The sequence below is a fragment of the Vigna radiata genome, unplaced genomic scaffold, assembly GCF_000741045.1.
Source record: "Vigna radiata var. radiata cultivar VC1973A unplaced genomic scaffold, Vradiata_ver6 scaffold_503, whole genome shotgun sequence".
In the NCBI taxonomy this organism is placed as follows: Eukaryota; Viridiplantae; Streptophyta; class Magnoliopsida; order Fabales; family Fabaceae; genus Vigna; species Vigna radiata.
This window is the reverse complement of record NW_014541964.1, coordinates 25482-41355: the sequence shown is the minus strand read 5'-3', so window position 1 is coordinate 41355 and position 15874 is coordinate 25482. Positions and strand designations below refer to the sequence as shown.

General features: G+C 37.1%; 1 protein-coding gene across 1 annotated transcript; it reads right to left on the bottom strand.

The window, feature by feature from the left end:
• Positions 1–11535: 11535 nt before the first annotated feature.
• On the bottom strand, positions 11536–15822 carry LOC111240712. Its single transcript, XM_022776259.1, has 5 exons — positions 14611–15822; positions 14025–14274; positions 12937–13583; positions 12050–12810; positions 11536–11893 (listed from the first exon to the last, which is right to left on the bottom strand). The coding sequence occupies exons 1-5, from the start codon at positions 15805–15807 to the stop codon at positions 11536–11538; spliced, it is 3213 nt and encodes a 1070-aa protein (XP_022631980.1). The 5' UTR covers positions 15808–15822.
• Positions 15823–15874: the final 52 nt, after the last annotated feature.

The following is a 15874-nucleotide window of genomic DNA, read 5'->3' as shown; positions in this document are numbered from 1 at the left end:
AATTGTTTTATTCCATTGAAAATTGTTTGCATAAGTTGTATAATGATAAAGATGCAATTAACATGGTTGGCATTGCCAAGTTTTTGGGGGTAGTTAACTTGTATGTGGTCCACGATGTCAATGATGAGCCAGAGATAATTCCTGAAAGTGATTTAAATGAAGAAGTTTATTTGTTGTGTGATGGGACTGTGGATAGTGAAGTTAACCATGTAGGTGGGAATGAGGAGGACAAAGTGGAGGTGCAAGAGGAGGAGGCTGAGGTGGAGGTTCAAGGGGAGGAGGCTGAGGTCGAGGTTGAAGGGGAGGTGGTTGAAGTGGAGGTGCATGTGGAGGAGGCTGAAGTGGAGTTGCATGTGGAGGAGGATGAAGTGGAGGTTGATGTGGAGGATGATGAAGTGGATACACATGAACAAGAGGATGAAGTGGAGGTTCATNTGGAAGAGGATGCAGTGGATACACANGAACAACACGGCCAAAGGGGTGAAGAGGAAGAAGTAGTTATTGAAGAATGTAGTTTGAGTGAGGATGATGAGGAAGAAGAAGAAGTGGACGAAGAAGAAGAAGAAATAGATGAGGGACTAGTTGATGTTGACTTAAATATTGATGACCTTGTACAAGGTTCTATGCCAGTAGAAGTTTGTGAAAATGAGAGTGAACATAGGCAGACAAACCCAAAAGATAGGGGGCTGTCTGATGATGAGTGGGACAGTGAATATTTGGACAGTCCAGAACAAAGTGGAAATGAGGATGGAGGTGATGATGAGGGAACTTGTGGTCCATTTGGGACGTTTGTTAAGCCAACAAATATGGAAGACTACAANTGGGAAGTTGGTACNAAGTTTAGTGATAAAAATGACTTCATGGAGGCTATTAGAAGTTATGCGGTCCATTCTGGGAGGAATTTAAAGTTTGTTAAAAATGACAGCAAAAGGGTACGAGTGACATGCTTGGGTGCCCAAAAAAAATGTGAATGAATGGCTTATTGTGGTTATGTAGAAGGCTGTAGAACATGGCAATTGAGAAAGATTGTGGATAGGCATTCTTGAAGTAGGCAGTTTAATGTGAAGATGATGAATGCTAAATGGTTGAGTGAGACGTTGGATACCTCACTACAAGAAAATCCAAATTTGAAAATAAATGAAATAAGATCAAAAGCTTTGAGGAAATGGAATACTAATGTCTCATTATCCAAAGCTCGCAGGGCAAAAATAATGGCTGCATGCAATGTTGAAGGTTCATTTCAGAAATAGTTCACGAGAATATATGATTATGCTCATGAATTATTGAAATCTAATCCTGGATCAACAGTGATATTAAAGGCAGACCGTGAAAATGGTGAGACCATATTTCAGAGGTTCTATGTTTGTTTAAAAGCTTGCAAGAATAGCTTTGCCTCTTGTAGGCCATTTATTGGTTTGGATGGATGTTTTCTTAAAGGGAAGTACAAGGGGGAGATATTAACCGTTGTTGGTAGGGATCCCAATGAACAGATGTTACCTATAGCTTATGCAATTGTGGAGGTAGAAAACAAAGAAACTTGGACGTGGTTTTTGGACTTGTTGATTGAAGACCTTGGAGGCTCAGAAGTTTGTAATTCATGCACCTTTATGTTTGACCAACAGAAGGTAATTATGTTTCCCTCATGTTCAATTGTATAATTTAAGTACAGTTTGTTCATTTTGGTCCTGATTTCGGTTTAAAATGTTCATTTTGGTCCTCGTTTTTGTTTATAATGTTCATTAGTCCTCAGTTTTGTTTATGAGTACATGGTTTAAAAGAAACAATGGCTGAACTTTTACCTGGGGCTGAGCACAGATTTTGCATGAGACACCTATATGCAAATTTCAGGAAAAAGTTTAGAGGGCAAACATTGAAGAATCTGATGTGGAAGGCTGCTACTAGTTACTACCCCGAAGCTTGGGAAAGAGAAATGTTAAAAATGAAAGATGTGAATGTAGAGGCTTACAAACACCTCATTGCTCTTCCCCCAAGGTATTCGTTTTACCTTACTAAATTTTGTTATTGCTCCTGTAATGTACTGTGTCCTTCCTAACCATTCATTATTCGTTGTAATAGGTATTGGTCTAGATCTAGATTTACAGGTCGAGCTGTATGTGATACATTAGTAAATAACATGAGTGAAGCTTTTAATAGTGTTATTGTTGATGCTCGAGGAAAGCCCATTATAACCATGCTAGAGGAAATTAGAGTTTACATCATGAAAAAATGGGCAACGAACATAATCAAGATGGCAAATATGGACTTTCAGATTTGCCCCAAGATTAAAAAGAGGCTTGCAAAAGAATCAAGATTATGTAAGAATTGGATCCCTAGGTAAGCACTTCTTTCTCTACATGGAATTAAGTCATCTCTGTGATTGATATTTAGAATTGATTGTTCTATTATTTGATGGCAGATGGTGTGGAGAGAAATTGTTTGAAGTAAGGCATTTTGCAATGGTTACAAACAAGTATGCTGTGAACCTCGACACTCAAGACTGTACCTGTAGGAAATGGGTCGTTAGTGGCATCCCTTGCTGCCATGCAATTGCAGCAATGGCATTCTTAAATCTAAATCCAGAAGACTTTGTCCCCATTTGGTTCAGAAGGTCAACGTATGATGAAACCTATGCGTCTATCATATTTCCAATGAATGGGCACCTTCTTTGGGAAATGACACCCTACCCAGATGTCCTCCCACCATTCAGAAGAAAGTTACCTGGCAGACCCAAGAAACAGAGAAGGTTGGAGAGTTTAATTACAAATGCTTTTATTGACATCACATCCCCAAAAATATCTTCCAGCGTTCTTTGAAGTTCTAGCCATTTTTACTACTGTCCTCTCACCNNAATTGCAAATGGGAATTATCCCTAATCCCATTGAACCCCCACCATGTGAGGAATGACAATTTCGGCGGCTCATGCCATGGCAACAAGAAGAAGAAGATTGCGAATGAGACATTGCTAGCCAACCACCAAGAATGGGATGAAGATTGGTTAAGCTCTGGAACCCTGCACTTTTCAAAGTCTAATTTGAAAACCCTAATTTCAAAGTCTGCACTTTTCAACATTGCTTCAATTTGGGGGTATTTGCAATAAAAAAAACCCCTAATTTCAATTTAATTTTAATTAAGTCCACGTAACTGTGCTGAAGATCATCCACGTAGGCAGTCCTGTGCCAAATCGTCACTACAGTGCACAGGTGTAGTTTTTGCCGTTAAGTATTTAGACGCCGTTTCAAAAAAGGACCAAATTGAACAGATTTTACAACCTTTAGGACCAAATTGAACAAAAAAAAAATGAGGACCAAAATGAACAAACCAAACAAAAATAGGGACCAAAATAGCTATTAAGCCATAAAAATATTTTCTGTTTTTAGATAGCTCTTTAAAGATTTTTAAAGATTCTTCATCCATTTCCAAATTTTAATGTTTAAAGTATTCATCTCCTTTTGAGTGTTTATTTTCTCTAAAACAAAAAAAATCATTGAGCGATGTGTTTGCTTCGTGTTGAGATTGTTGATGATGACAACACATTGCTTAATAACAAACATATGTTGTTGTTGGATTACATGTTCTTATATTGACTGATTGTTATATCTGTTGAACCTGTTTATGTAATGTGTTACATGTTCCAATGTTGATTGATTGATATATATGTGGAACATGTTTATGTGCTTTATGTGTTGTATGCAATGCATCATTACATATGTTTTACTGCACATGTTTTAAAGCTGAAAACCACAAGCACTTTCATGATCTTATCATTGTGTGACAAAGCTATAGTAGAGTCAACTACAAAGCTATTGTACAGATTTTGAATATCAATGCTCTGTGATAGTTTGAGAAGAAAAGAATTTCAAAATGTTTTACATGTTGAAAGTCGACTATGTGCGCCACACATTCGACTGTGTTAGTTGTTTGATTTGAAATTCTGTTATGCTCTTACACTCCAACGACTATATTTTTAAAAGTTAGTTGAGCATTGATGACTTGGTCAACTGTATTGAATGTGTTTTGTTTTTGGTTGAGTGTAAGCTACCAGGTTGACTGATCTATTATAATTGTCATAATCCAATCGACTGAATTAGTAGCGTATTTGATTGAGAATCTGTCTATCTAACAGAAATCTATAAATAGGCTGAACACGATTCTGTTTAGAGACTTTTGATGAACTAACATTTTCATTTCTTTTTCAGATTGTATTCTTTGTTTAAAAGGCTCCAAGAATTCTCCAATAAGACGGTGGTAATCTTTCTTGAATGAGATTCAAAGAGAGTTAGTCTGCGCACACATTGATTGATCATATTCTGCACAAGAAGGTGCATCTGGTTTGATCACGTTGAGGCTTGGCATCCTTGAAGACTGCTGCATATTTTGTGGCTTGGCATCCATGAAGACTGCTATTTTTGGACCTGCTGTGATTGTAGGGGATAAACTTGTTGAAGTCTGTTTCACTTTGAGGATTGTTCAAAGTGGTGATTGGTAGATTGCAAAAGAGGGGATATCTTGCTGCAAGTCTTGTTGTTGTTGTTTCCTATATTTTGGTTTTGGGTTAGAGAGAAGATTTATATTTTAGACATGGAGGTCTTCTATAAATTCCTTGTTGTAAAAACCACAACCATTATAGTGCATTTGCTTCCTGGGTTGGAAGGACACTCGATGTAGGCATTGTTGGCCGAACCAGTATAAAAACCAGTGTTTGATTTTCTCTATCCCTGCACTTTTATTTTACAGTCGACTCTATCTTTAACACAGTCAACTACGTTTTTCCGCTGCACACAAATTTTCATTACTTTCATTTCTAGAAAGCTAAAAAAGCCTTATACTTTGATTTCAAGATTGCAAAAATATTTTGTTTTTGATACAACACCAATTCACCCTCCTCTTGGTGTAAACACGAAGCCAATCTGTTTTCCAACAATTGGCACCAGAGCTGATTTTCATAAGATATTTGAAAAACTACTTGACTCTGTGTTTCTTTGATTCGACTATAAACCTGGGGATGTCTTTTGTTTCACATTCCAAAAAGACTTATGATTTCAAAATTGATTTTGTATCTGCACCTTGCAATAAGAAGTCAAAGTCTGTAACTGATGATTTTATTAATCTTTTGAAATAGGAAACTTGCAACTCAAGGCAATTCGAGACGGAGAATCTTGTCTAGAAACGCAAAGATCAATTCTGTCAGATAACAAATTCACAAGGTTTCTGAGAAAGAAAGACAAACAAAGTTATCCAGTTGATATCAAGAATGTCAAGAATAAAGAAGAATTGACCATGATGGCAAAATCCAGAATTATCAAGATTGATCTGAAACAATCGTCTAAAAGTTCTATGTGATATCTCGACAGTGGCTGCTCGAAACACATGACTGGAGATCCCACAAAATTCTCAGATATCTCCTACAAAGCTACTGGTCACGTCACTTATTGTGATAACAACAAAGGGAGAATCATCATTAGTATAGGTAAAATAAAAACTCCTTCATCTTATGAAATTAAAAATATCTTACTTGTTGAAGGGTTATAACACAATCTGCTTAGCATCAGTCAGCTATGCGACAAAGGTCTAAAGATCACGTTTGAGCCCAAATACTGTCTGATCAGCAACGAGACAACATATGAGATACTACTTGTGGGAAAAATATTGAACAACATCTATGTAATCGACTTTACAAACAACTCATTCAACTCTGTTGTGTGTCTGATGACTAAAGAAGAAGATGCTTGGCTATGACACAAGAGACTCACTCACATCAGCATGAATCAATTAAACAAGCTAGTCTCCAAGAACCTGGTAAATGGTCTCCCAAAATTCGATTTACTGTTGACAAATTATGTGATGCATGCCAATAGATGAAGCTGACCAAACAACCTTTTAAGAGTAAAAGAGAGATGTCCACCAAGAAACCTTTACAATTACTTCATATGGATCTATTCAGATTATCAAGAACAAAGAGTCTCGGAGGAAACTCATATGGACTAGTCATTGTTGATGAATACTCACGGTATACTTGGACCTACTTCATTACAGCCAAAAATGACACACTCAAAGTTTTCAAGCGCTTTGCTGCTGCTGTTCAAAATGAAATGGATCTTAAGATTAAAGCTATTAGAAGTGATCACGGAGGAGAATTCTAAAACAAAGAATTTGATGATTATCTAGCTGAATTGGGAATTGCTCAACTTCTCAGCAATTAGAACTCCACAACAAAATGGAGTTGTTGAAAGGAAAAACAAAGCTCTTGAGGTACTAGCAAGATCTATGCTGAATGACAGAGACATGCCAAAATACTTCTGGGCAGACGCTATAAGTACTGCATGCTATGTGCTAAACAAAACTATCATAAGGTCTATATTAAAGTTGACTCCCTATGAATTGCTGAGAGGAAGAAAGCCAAACATTTCACACTTGAGAATCTTTGGAAGCAAATGTTTTGTGTTGAATAACAGTAAAGAAAACCTCAACAAGTTTGATTCTAAAGCAGATGAAGCTATCTTCATAGGATATTCCTTAAACAGCAAAGCTTATCGTGTGTACTGTTGAGATTGTTGACAACACAATTTCTATATCAATAGAGTTTTTGATGATGACAACACAATGCTCAATAACATGCATATGTTGTTTGCTTCTTTACATGTTCTTATGCTGTTTGATTGTAATATCTGTTGAACATGTTTATGTGCTGTTATTACATTTTCCTATGTTGATTGATTGATATATATCTGGAACGTGTTTACATGCTTTATGTGCTATGTGCTATGCATCGTTTCATATGTTTTACTGCACATGTTTTAAAGCTGAAAACCTAAGCACTTTTATGAACTTTTAACTGTGTGACAAACTGATAGTACAGTCGACTACATTACTAATGGATTCAACTATGCTAAAATATATGTACAGATTTTGAGAATCAGTGCTATGTGTATTTTTGAGAAGAAAAGAATTTCAAAATGTTTTACATGGTTGATGTCGACTGTGTGTTTTACACATTCGACTGTATTTGTTGTCTGTTTTGGAATTTTGTTATGCTCTTGCACTCTAACGACTATATTTTTAAAAGTTAGTTGAGCATTGATGACTTNGTCAACTNTATTAAATGTGTTCTGTTATTTGTTGACCGTGAGCTACTATGTTGACTGAAATGTTTTAACTGTCATAATACAGTCGACTGAATTAGTAGCACATTCGACTGAGAATCTGACTGTATAACAGAAATCTATAAATAGACTGAACACAGGTTTGTTCAGAGACTTTCGATGAACTAACAATTTCATTTCTGTTTCAGATTTCTCTTAGCTCCAAGAATTCTCCAAGAAGACGATGGTGATCTTTCATGAATGAGATTTGTTGAGGAGACTTTGTGCGCTTACACTTGCTGATCATTACCTACACAAGATAGGTGCTTCTGTGTGATCATGTTGAAGGCTTGACATCCTGTAAAGACTGCTGAATTGTGATCAAGGCTTGACATCCTGTGAAGACTGCTGGAATTGTAGCTGTTGTGATACAGGGGGATAGTTCACTTTGAGGATTGTTCAAAGTGGTGTTGCAGATTGCAGAAGAGGGGATTCTTGCTGCAATTATGGTTTTATTCTGCAGCTATATTTTTGTTTTGGGTTAGAGAGGAGATTTATATTTTTGACCTGGAGGTCTTCTATAAATTTTTTGTTGTATGAACCGCAACCATTATAGTGCATTTTCTTCCTGGGTTGGAAGGACACTGGATGTAGGCATTGTTGGCCGAACCAGTATAAAAACTTGTGTTTGCTTTTCTCTATCCCTTATCTTTTACATTCCAGTCGACTCTATATTTCACGCAGTCAACTACATTTTTCCGCTACATACATATTTTGATTGCTTGCATTTCAAGAAAGTTCAAAAAGCTTTATACTTTGTTTTCAAGATTGCGAAAAGAACTTGTTTTTGATACAACACCAATTCACCCCCCTCTTGAAGAAAGAAGCCAACCTGATTTCCAACAATTGGTATCAGAGCCAGGTTTTCATAAGATATTTGAAAAACTAGTCGATTCTGTTTTTCTCTGATTTGACTATACACCTAGGGATGGCTTTCTGTTTTAAACTTTTGGTGAAGGTAATTCAACAAACAAACCACCTTTGTTTGCTGGTGAAAATTATTCTTTTTGGAAAATTAGAATGCAAATCTTTCTTGAATCGCAAGATAAAGGAATTTTGGATGCCACATTAAATGGTCCTTTTGTGCCTACAAAAACTGTTGATAAGGAAACTGTTTTGAAACCTTTTACTGAGTGGACTGCTAATGAAAATAGAAAAGCTCAGTATGATATTAAAGCTAGAAATATTATTGCCTCTGCACCAACTGTTGATGAATTTTTCAGGATATCTTAATGCTAATCCGCAAAGGAAATGTGGGATGTCTTAGAGGTAACTCATGAAGGCACAAAAGAAGTCAAGAGAGCTAGAAAGAATTCACTGATACAAGAGTATGAATTGTTCAGAATAACAGTTGGTGAAAACATCTATGATATGCAGAAACAATTCACTCACATTGTAAATCATCTCATGGCTCTCGGGAAAGTCTTTGACAAAGAAGAAATCAATATCAAGATTCTGAAAAGTCTGAACAGAAACTGGCAACCACAAGGCACAACAATCTCTGAATCCAAAGATCTCACAACGATGAACATGACTAAATTGTTTGACAAGTTACGTGAACATGAATTGGAACTCGGTAGATTAAAGGATGAAGAGGAGATTGAAGTAAAGAAGTCATTGCTCTGAAAGCTACAAGCAAGAACAACTCAGAAATAGACATGGATGAGAAAGAATTGATGACCTGGAAATTTAGTTGACTGTTAAATAATGATAGTCAACTGACTAACCTTACAGGTCAAGGCAAAAAGATAGGCTTCAGTACAAATGTTGTCCAATGCTATGAATTTGGAAAGGAAGGTCACATCAAGCCTGATTGTCCTGAATTACAGCCAAAGCAGAAAGGAAAGGAGAGATTTCCGCAAGGCAGAAACATGAAGAGATAAGGAGCATACATTGCTTGGGAAAACTCAGATTTTTGAAATCTCAAGTGATGAAGATGCTGATCAAGAAGAGGAATCCAACATCTACAACATGGCTAGAACACTAAGTGATGACAGTGACAACAATGAAGAATTTGAGAAGCTGCCAATAGAAGAGAAGTATCGACAACTAATTGAAACATTCAGAGAACTGCATGCTGAAGCAATGCGACTGAAATACAAAGTTAATCGAATAAACTCTAAAAGAAGAGATTATGAGTATAGAATAAATAACCTTGTTGCTGATAATGAAAAATTAGAAAAAGAATTAAAAGAAGCTTTGTTATCTCCTAAGAAGGTTGAAGTTAAAACTGTTACAGTAGAAAAAGTTTGGGAAAATTGTCCTGTTCATATTGAAAAGATAAGTTACTTAACTAGCACGCTAGCTAAGTTTACTTAAGGAAGAGACAATTTAAATGTTGTTTTAAAATCATCTGGCATAACAATTTATAGGCAAGGAATAGGATACAAAGCTCAATCTAGCAGAACCAATTCTACGAGATTTATTGATTTAAGCAAAGCTACTAAGAATGCATGTTTCTATTGTAATTGTGTTGGTCATACTGTTAGAAATTGTTATTATAGAATTGTTGATGTTCCTAAAAAATTATATGTTTGGAAACCAAAGGAACAAGTAGCAAGGACTGACAATCATGGACCCAAAGTGAAATAGGTACCAACAAGCAAATCTTAATCTGTTTTGCAGAAAACAAAGCAGATGCAGTGTAATCTCAAGGATGGATCAATCTGGATTAAAATCATTATCTTGAGAATCTACAACTGGTAAATCTGTATCAATCTACTGCATTATGCTTATATTGATTGTTGGTTGTTATGTGATTACATGAATATATTGTTTGTCTGGTTGATTGATTGATTGTGTCTAAAACTCTGTTTTTTTTCTTGTGTCTTAGTCGACTTTGATTTTAATGCAATCGAATGTGTTCTGTATGTGTTTACTAAAATTCTGCTTTTGAAGTTGAAATTTGATTTTTCAAATCTAACGTTTTCATACCATATCTGAGTCTTTAAAAAGGTCTATTGCCTAGCACTAAGTCAATGTCACATAACTATACCAAAACCCTTGTCAACTCTAAGGAGGAACTATTCTCTTAAAATGGCTTCATCTTCATCAAAGCGATTCAAAATCATCTCAACTGCTGAAAGAGAGGTTGATCCTACAGGATGGATAAGTGTCGATGATGTCTGAGAAAGATTTACTCATGGAGTTATAAAGATTGTCGCTTCACCAAAGCTCATTGATCTAAGTCTATTTGAAAGAGAAGGATTCATGTTTCCGAGTTGGTTGCAATCTTTCATCATTAGTTCAACTGAGGGGCTGGTGGTGCCCTGAACTTGTGAAAGTATTTTATGACAACTTGAAACTGGTAGACGAAAACATTCACTCCAGAGTTAAAGGTGTTGACATTGTGATTGATGACAATACATGGTTTGATACGATTGGTCTAATAGCTGAAAATGAGCTCACTCATCTAATGCTATCTCAGGAAGATGGTTTACTGAGGAAGAAAGACATTTACAAAAAATGGCTAAGATCACCTGATGATCGTTATGCTATAAGGAACTTTGATCATGAAGGGCTTAAAATAGAAGAAAGAATAATGACTCACATTTTGGTCGCTGTAATTCTTCTTGGAAGGATATCTGATTCAAGGATGACAACTGACGACATCTTTCTGCTGTATGTGCTCAAGAATATTATTCCCACCAATTGGGTAAGAGTACTGAAAGACCATATGACTGAAATTGCATTGAGCAGATCAATTTACTTACCTTATGCATTATTGATAAGTAAGATTCTTGGAGAGCAAGGAGTTAACATGGTGATGGAAGCATCCTTGGAATTCAATCACCAACAGCCTCCAAGTCCAGAGATGGCAGCGGAATGAAGGTGCAACAAGAAGCACGGAAGGTGTTTGATGAAGGCTTCAATGAAGGTGTGTGGAAGAAGCAAGGATTCTCAAGCTCCGAAAGCCTTCCAAGAGGGAAGGAAGCTAGAGGAGAATGTGCAGAATAGGCACAAAGTGTTTGAACTCTGAAAAGAATATCTGGAGAAATCTCAACAGCATTTCATTATCAATTCAAAGTTGAATTTACAAATGATGAAACTCTCTATTTATAGATGAAGGAGAGCTTCTAAGACGTGTTGTGCAAGCTATTCTAAGATGCACGTGCTGTAAAACAGGTGGAAGAAGCTTGGGAAGCAAGCTACAACTGCCAGCTCAGCCAAGCATTTGAAGAAGATGAAGCTGTTGGTTTACCGTCGTGCACTTCGGCGCCCCTGGAGAGGGCGCTAGGGCGCCCTGGAGAGGGCGCTGGGGCGCTATCTGGCTGCCTTTTGTGATTCCTTGGTTGTCCTTCTTGGCAGCCTTCCTAAGATGCATAGGCATGCTTTCCAACCTTTATTAATGTCCTACAAACAATGTAAAGTTTATTTAGTAAAGAGAAAGAGGTGTTTAGTAATTAATACTCCATAAGAATAAAGTTGTGAGAACTCCCTCTTCTTCTTGTATTCTTTTGGACATGGCTCGAGTTAAGGGTCCTATGTTGAGCTTGGATGGTCCTCCATCAGTCCCTCCCTCTTGAAAAAGATCTGTCCTCAGATCTTGGACATCCTGTTGGGCATCTCCTGTGAAAGGAATTAAGTCACAAATGTTAAAAGTAGGACTGACGCCATAACTTTCAGGAAGGTCTAACTGATATGCATTATCATTGATNTTTTTGATAACTTTGAAAGGACCATCACCTCTAGGGCTTAATTTGGATTTACGTTGAGAAGGAAATCTTTCCTTTCTCAAGTGAAGCCAAACTAAGTCTCCCTCTTTAAAGATTACTTGTTTTCTCCCTTTTTTGTTGTATTCAGAATATTTTTGAGTTTGTCTTTCAATATGAATTTTAACCTTTTCATGCAACTTTTTGATAAAGTCCGCTTTAGAAAAACCTTCTTTATGAAGAAAAGAAGATGATTCTGGAAGAGGAATTAAATCAAGAGGTGTGAGAGGGTTAAAACCATAAACAACCTCAAAAGGAGAAAGTTTAGTAGTTTTGTGAACTACTCTATTATAAGCAAACTCTATATGAGGTAGATGATCATCCCAATTTTTAATATTGCCCTTCAATATTACCCTTAATAGAGTGGATAGAGATCTATTTACTACTTCNGTCTGCCCATCAGTTTGTGGGTGACATGTAGTAGAAAATAGTAGTTTAGTTCCTAGCTGGGCCCAAAGTGTTTTCCAAAAATAGCTAAGGAACTTAACATCTCTATCAGAAACTATAGTTTTGGGTAAGCCATGTAATTTGACTACTTCTTTAAAGAAGAGTTTTGCTATGTAGCTAGCATCATCAACTTTGTGGCAAGGTATGAAATGAGCCATTTTACTAAATCTATCAACTACCAAAAAGATTGAATCAAACCCCTTTTGAGTTCTTGGTAGTCCTAGGACAAAATCCATACTAATATCTTCCCAAGGGGTACTAGCTATTGGAAGAGGAAGGTAGAGTCCATGAGGCATTACTTTAGACTTAGCTTGTAAACAAGTTATGCAACTAGAACAATGCTTTTGGACATCTATCCTCATGTGTGGCCAATAAAATTTGTTTTTCAAAGTATGAAGAGTTTTATCAACTCCATGATGGCCCATGAGTCCTCCTCCATGACTTTCTTTGATAAGAAGCTTTCGAATGGATCCTTGGGGTATACATAGTTTTCCTTTATTAAAAAGATATCCCTCAGAAATGTAGAATCCGTTGAATGGCTTCTTAAGACAAGATGCATAAATGGATGCAAAGGTAGTGTCAGTGTCATAAAGTTGTTTGATGTCATCAAAACCTAGTATTTGTGATCCTAGAGTAACTAGTAATGCATGTCTTCTAGATAAAGCATCCGCAACAACATTAGTACTCCCCTTTTTATGTTTGATGACATATTGAAACTGCTCAAGGTACTCGATCCACTTTGCATGTCGCTTGTTCAGCTTTCCTTGCCCTTTAATATACTTGAGAGATTCATGGTCAATGTTGATGATGAACTCTTTAGACACCAAGTAATGCTCCCAAGTTTTAAATGCTCGAATAAGGGCATAAAGTTCTTTGTCATAGGTAGGATAGTTCAATGTAGGCCCTTTAAGTTTTTCACTAAAATAAGCTATAGGGTGACCTTCTTGTATAAGCACAGCTCCTATTCCTACCCCAGAAGCATCACATTCTACTTGAAAAGCTTTGGAAAAATCAGGTAAATGTAGAATGGGTGCATGTGTTAACTTGTGCTTCAAGGTCTCAAAGGCTAGACTTTGTTTTTCATCCCATTTCAATGGCACCTCCTTCTTTAAAAGTTCATTGAGGGGAGCAACAATGGTTGAGAAATTTTCTACAAAACGTCTATAGAAACCTGCTAGACCCAGAAAACTTCTTACCTCTCCTACTGTTCTTAGGATAGGCCACTCTTGGATAGCTTTGATTTTGCTAGGATCAACATGTACACCTTCTTTTCCCACTTTGAAGCCTAGAAAAATAACACTCTGTTGACAAAAGGTACATTTTTCGAAGTTGGCAAATAAGTGGTGTTGTCTAAGCAAAATCAAGACTTTCCTAACATGGTGAAGATGTTCTTTAAGACCTTTGCTATAGATGAGGATGTCGTCAAAGTAGACGACAACAAAACTGCCTATGTATTCCTGAAGGACATGATTCATTAAGCGCATGAAGGTACTAGGAGCATTTGTTAAGCCAAAAGGCATGACTAACCATTCATAAAGGCCAAATTTGGTCTTAAAAGCGGTTTTCCATTCATCTCCTTCTTTAATTCTGATTTGATGATATCCACTTTTAAGATCAATCTTGGTGAACATGTTTGCTCCATGTAATTCATCTAACATATCATCCAATCTAGGAATAGGGTGCCTATACTTGACTGTAATGTTGTTAATAGCCCTGCAATCTGTACACATTCGCCAAGAACCATCTTTCTTAGGGACTAACAATACTGGCACCGCACAAGGGCTGAGGCTCTTTTGTATCCACCCTTTTCCCAATAAATCATTAACTTGCTTCTCTATCTCTTTGGTTTCTGTGGGGTTAGTCCTATAAGCTGGCCTATTGGGAAGGCTGGCACCAGGAATCAAATCAATTTGATGTTCAATTCCTCTAACAGGTGGTAATCCACTTGGAACCTCTTTAGGAAATAAATCATCAAACTCTTGCAAAAGCTTTTGTAACCCCTTTGGATGAGACTCAAGTGGATGATTTATGGAAAGAATTGCCTCCTTACAATAGAGAAGAAAGTGAGGTTGTCCAAGGAAAAGATTTTTAGAAGAGTTTGGTGGGACAACTTCATTGGTTGAGGCACATTCGACCAAACTCAACTTTTTCTCTTTGGAAACTTTGGTAGAGTGGAGTTTTTTCTCACCATCCAACTTCTTCTTAAGTATTATTTGGTCCTCTCGCACTTGTGATGGTGTAAGAGGGCTCAAGATAATCTTTTTGCCTTTATGTTGAATGGTTATCTTGTTGGTGACTCCATCATGCAAAGCTTGTTTATCAAATTGCCAAGGCCGTCCAAGTAAGATGTGACCCGCTTCCATTGGAACAATATCACAAATGATTTGATCTTCATACTTGCCTATGGAAATGGGAACACTTACTTGTTCCTTAACAACTATTCCTTCATCCTCTTTTATCCATTGAAGTTTGTAAGGGTTAGGATGAGGGTTAGGAGTTAAGCCTAGCTTTTCAACCATTCTAGAGCTACAACAATTACAACAAGAACCACTATCCACAATCATAGAACAGGTTTTATCAAGAACTTTACAGCGAGTGTGGAAGAGGTTTTCTCGTTGAGTCTGTTCTAACTCATCATGCTTTGCTTCAAGGAGTCTTCTAACCATGAGAAGATCTCCATCACAAGGTGGAGCTTCATGTTCCTCCTCAGATGAGGACAACTCAGATGCGCTAGAAGAGGACTCCTCACTTGGACTCTCATGTTCAAGGATATAGGTTGACTTTTTGAAGTGANACTCATTTGAATANTGTCCTCTTGCTCCACATTTGAAACATCTAGTCTCTCTACCCTTGGTATCTCTAGGTGGCTCTCTTGAAGTCCTTTGTTCTTTTCCCTTATAGCTTTCTTTGTCTNTTTTTAGCTCTCTATCTTTGCCTTTGAGCTTGTCTTGTGGTCTTTCTCGCTCTCTCTCCTTTGTTTCCTCATATCTTGGAAAGCTACCCTCCCTCTTAAAATCTCTCTTATATGATNATGTGGTAGGGTAGGTTCTCTTGGTGGAAGCTTTTCTCCTATTTTGTTCTTCTACTCTCACACATAGCTGGACAAAATCATTTAGATCTAAGTAAGGTAAAAGTTCTACCTTATCTCGAATGTCATAGTTTAATCCACTCTGGAATCTAGCTATGGGGAATCTCTCCTCTTCTTTGATCCCANCTCTCAACATGAGTAACTCTAACTTTTGTTTGTATTCCTCAACACTCATGTTTCTTTGTTGAAGTCGATGAAGCTTGTCCATGACTTCTCTTGCATAGTAGGCCAGGACATGTCGCTTGTGTAAGGCTGCTTTCAGCTCATTCCAATATTGAATTGTGTAGTCACCATGCATCCTTTGNTCTCTCATGATGGATGTCCACCAATAGAGGGCTGCACCTTGAAAGGTCAAGGTGGCTAAAGTCACTCTCCTCCTATCATCAATGTGGTAGCATTCAAAAATTTGTTCAACCTTCATCTCCCACTCAAAATATTCCTCAACATTATCTCTACCATAGAAGGGAGGAAGATCAAGCTTTGGTTCC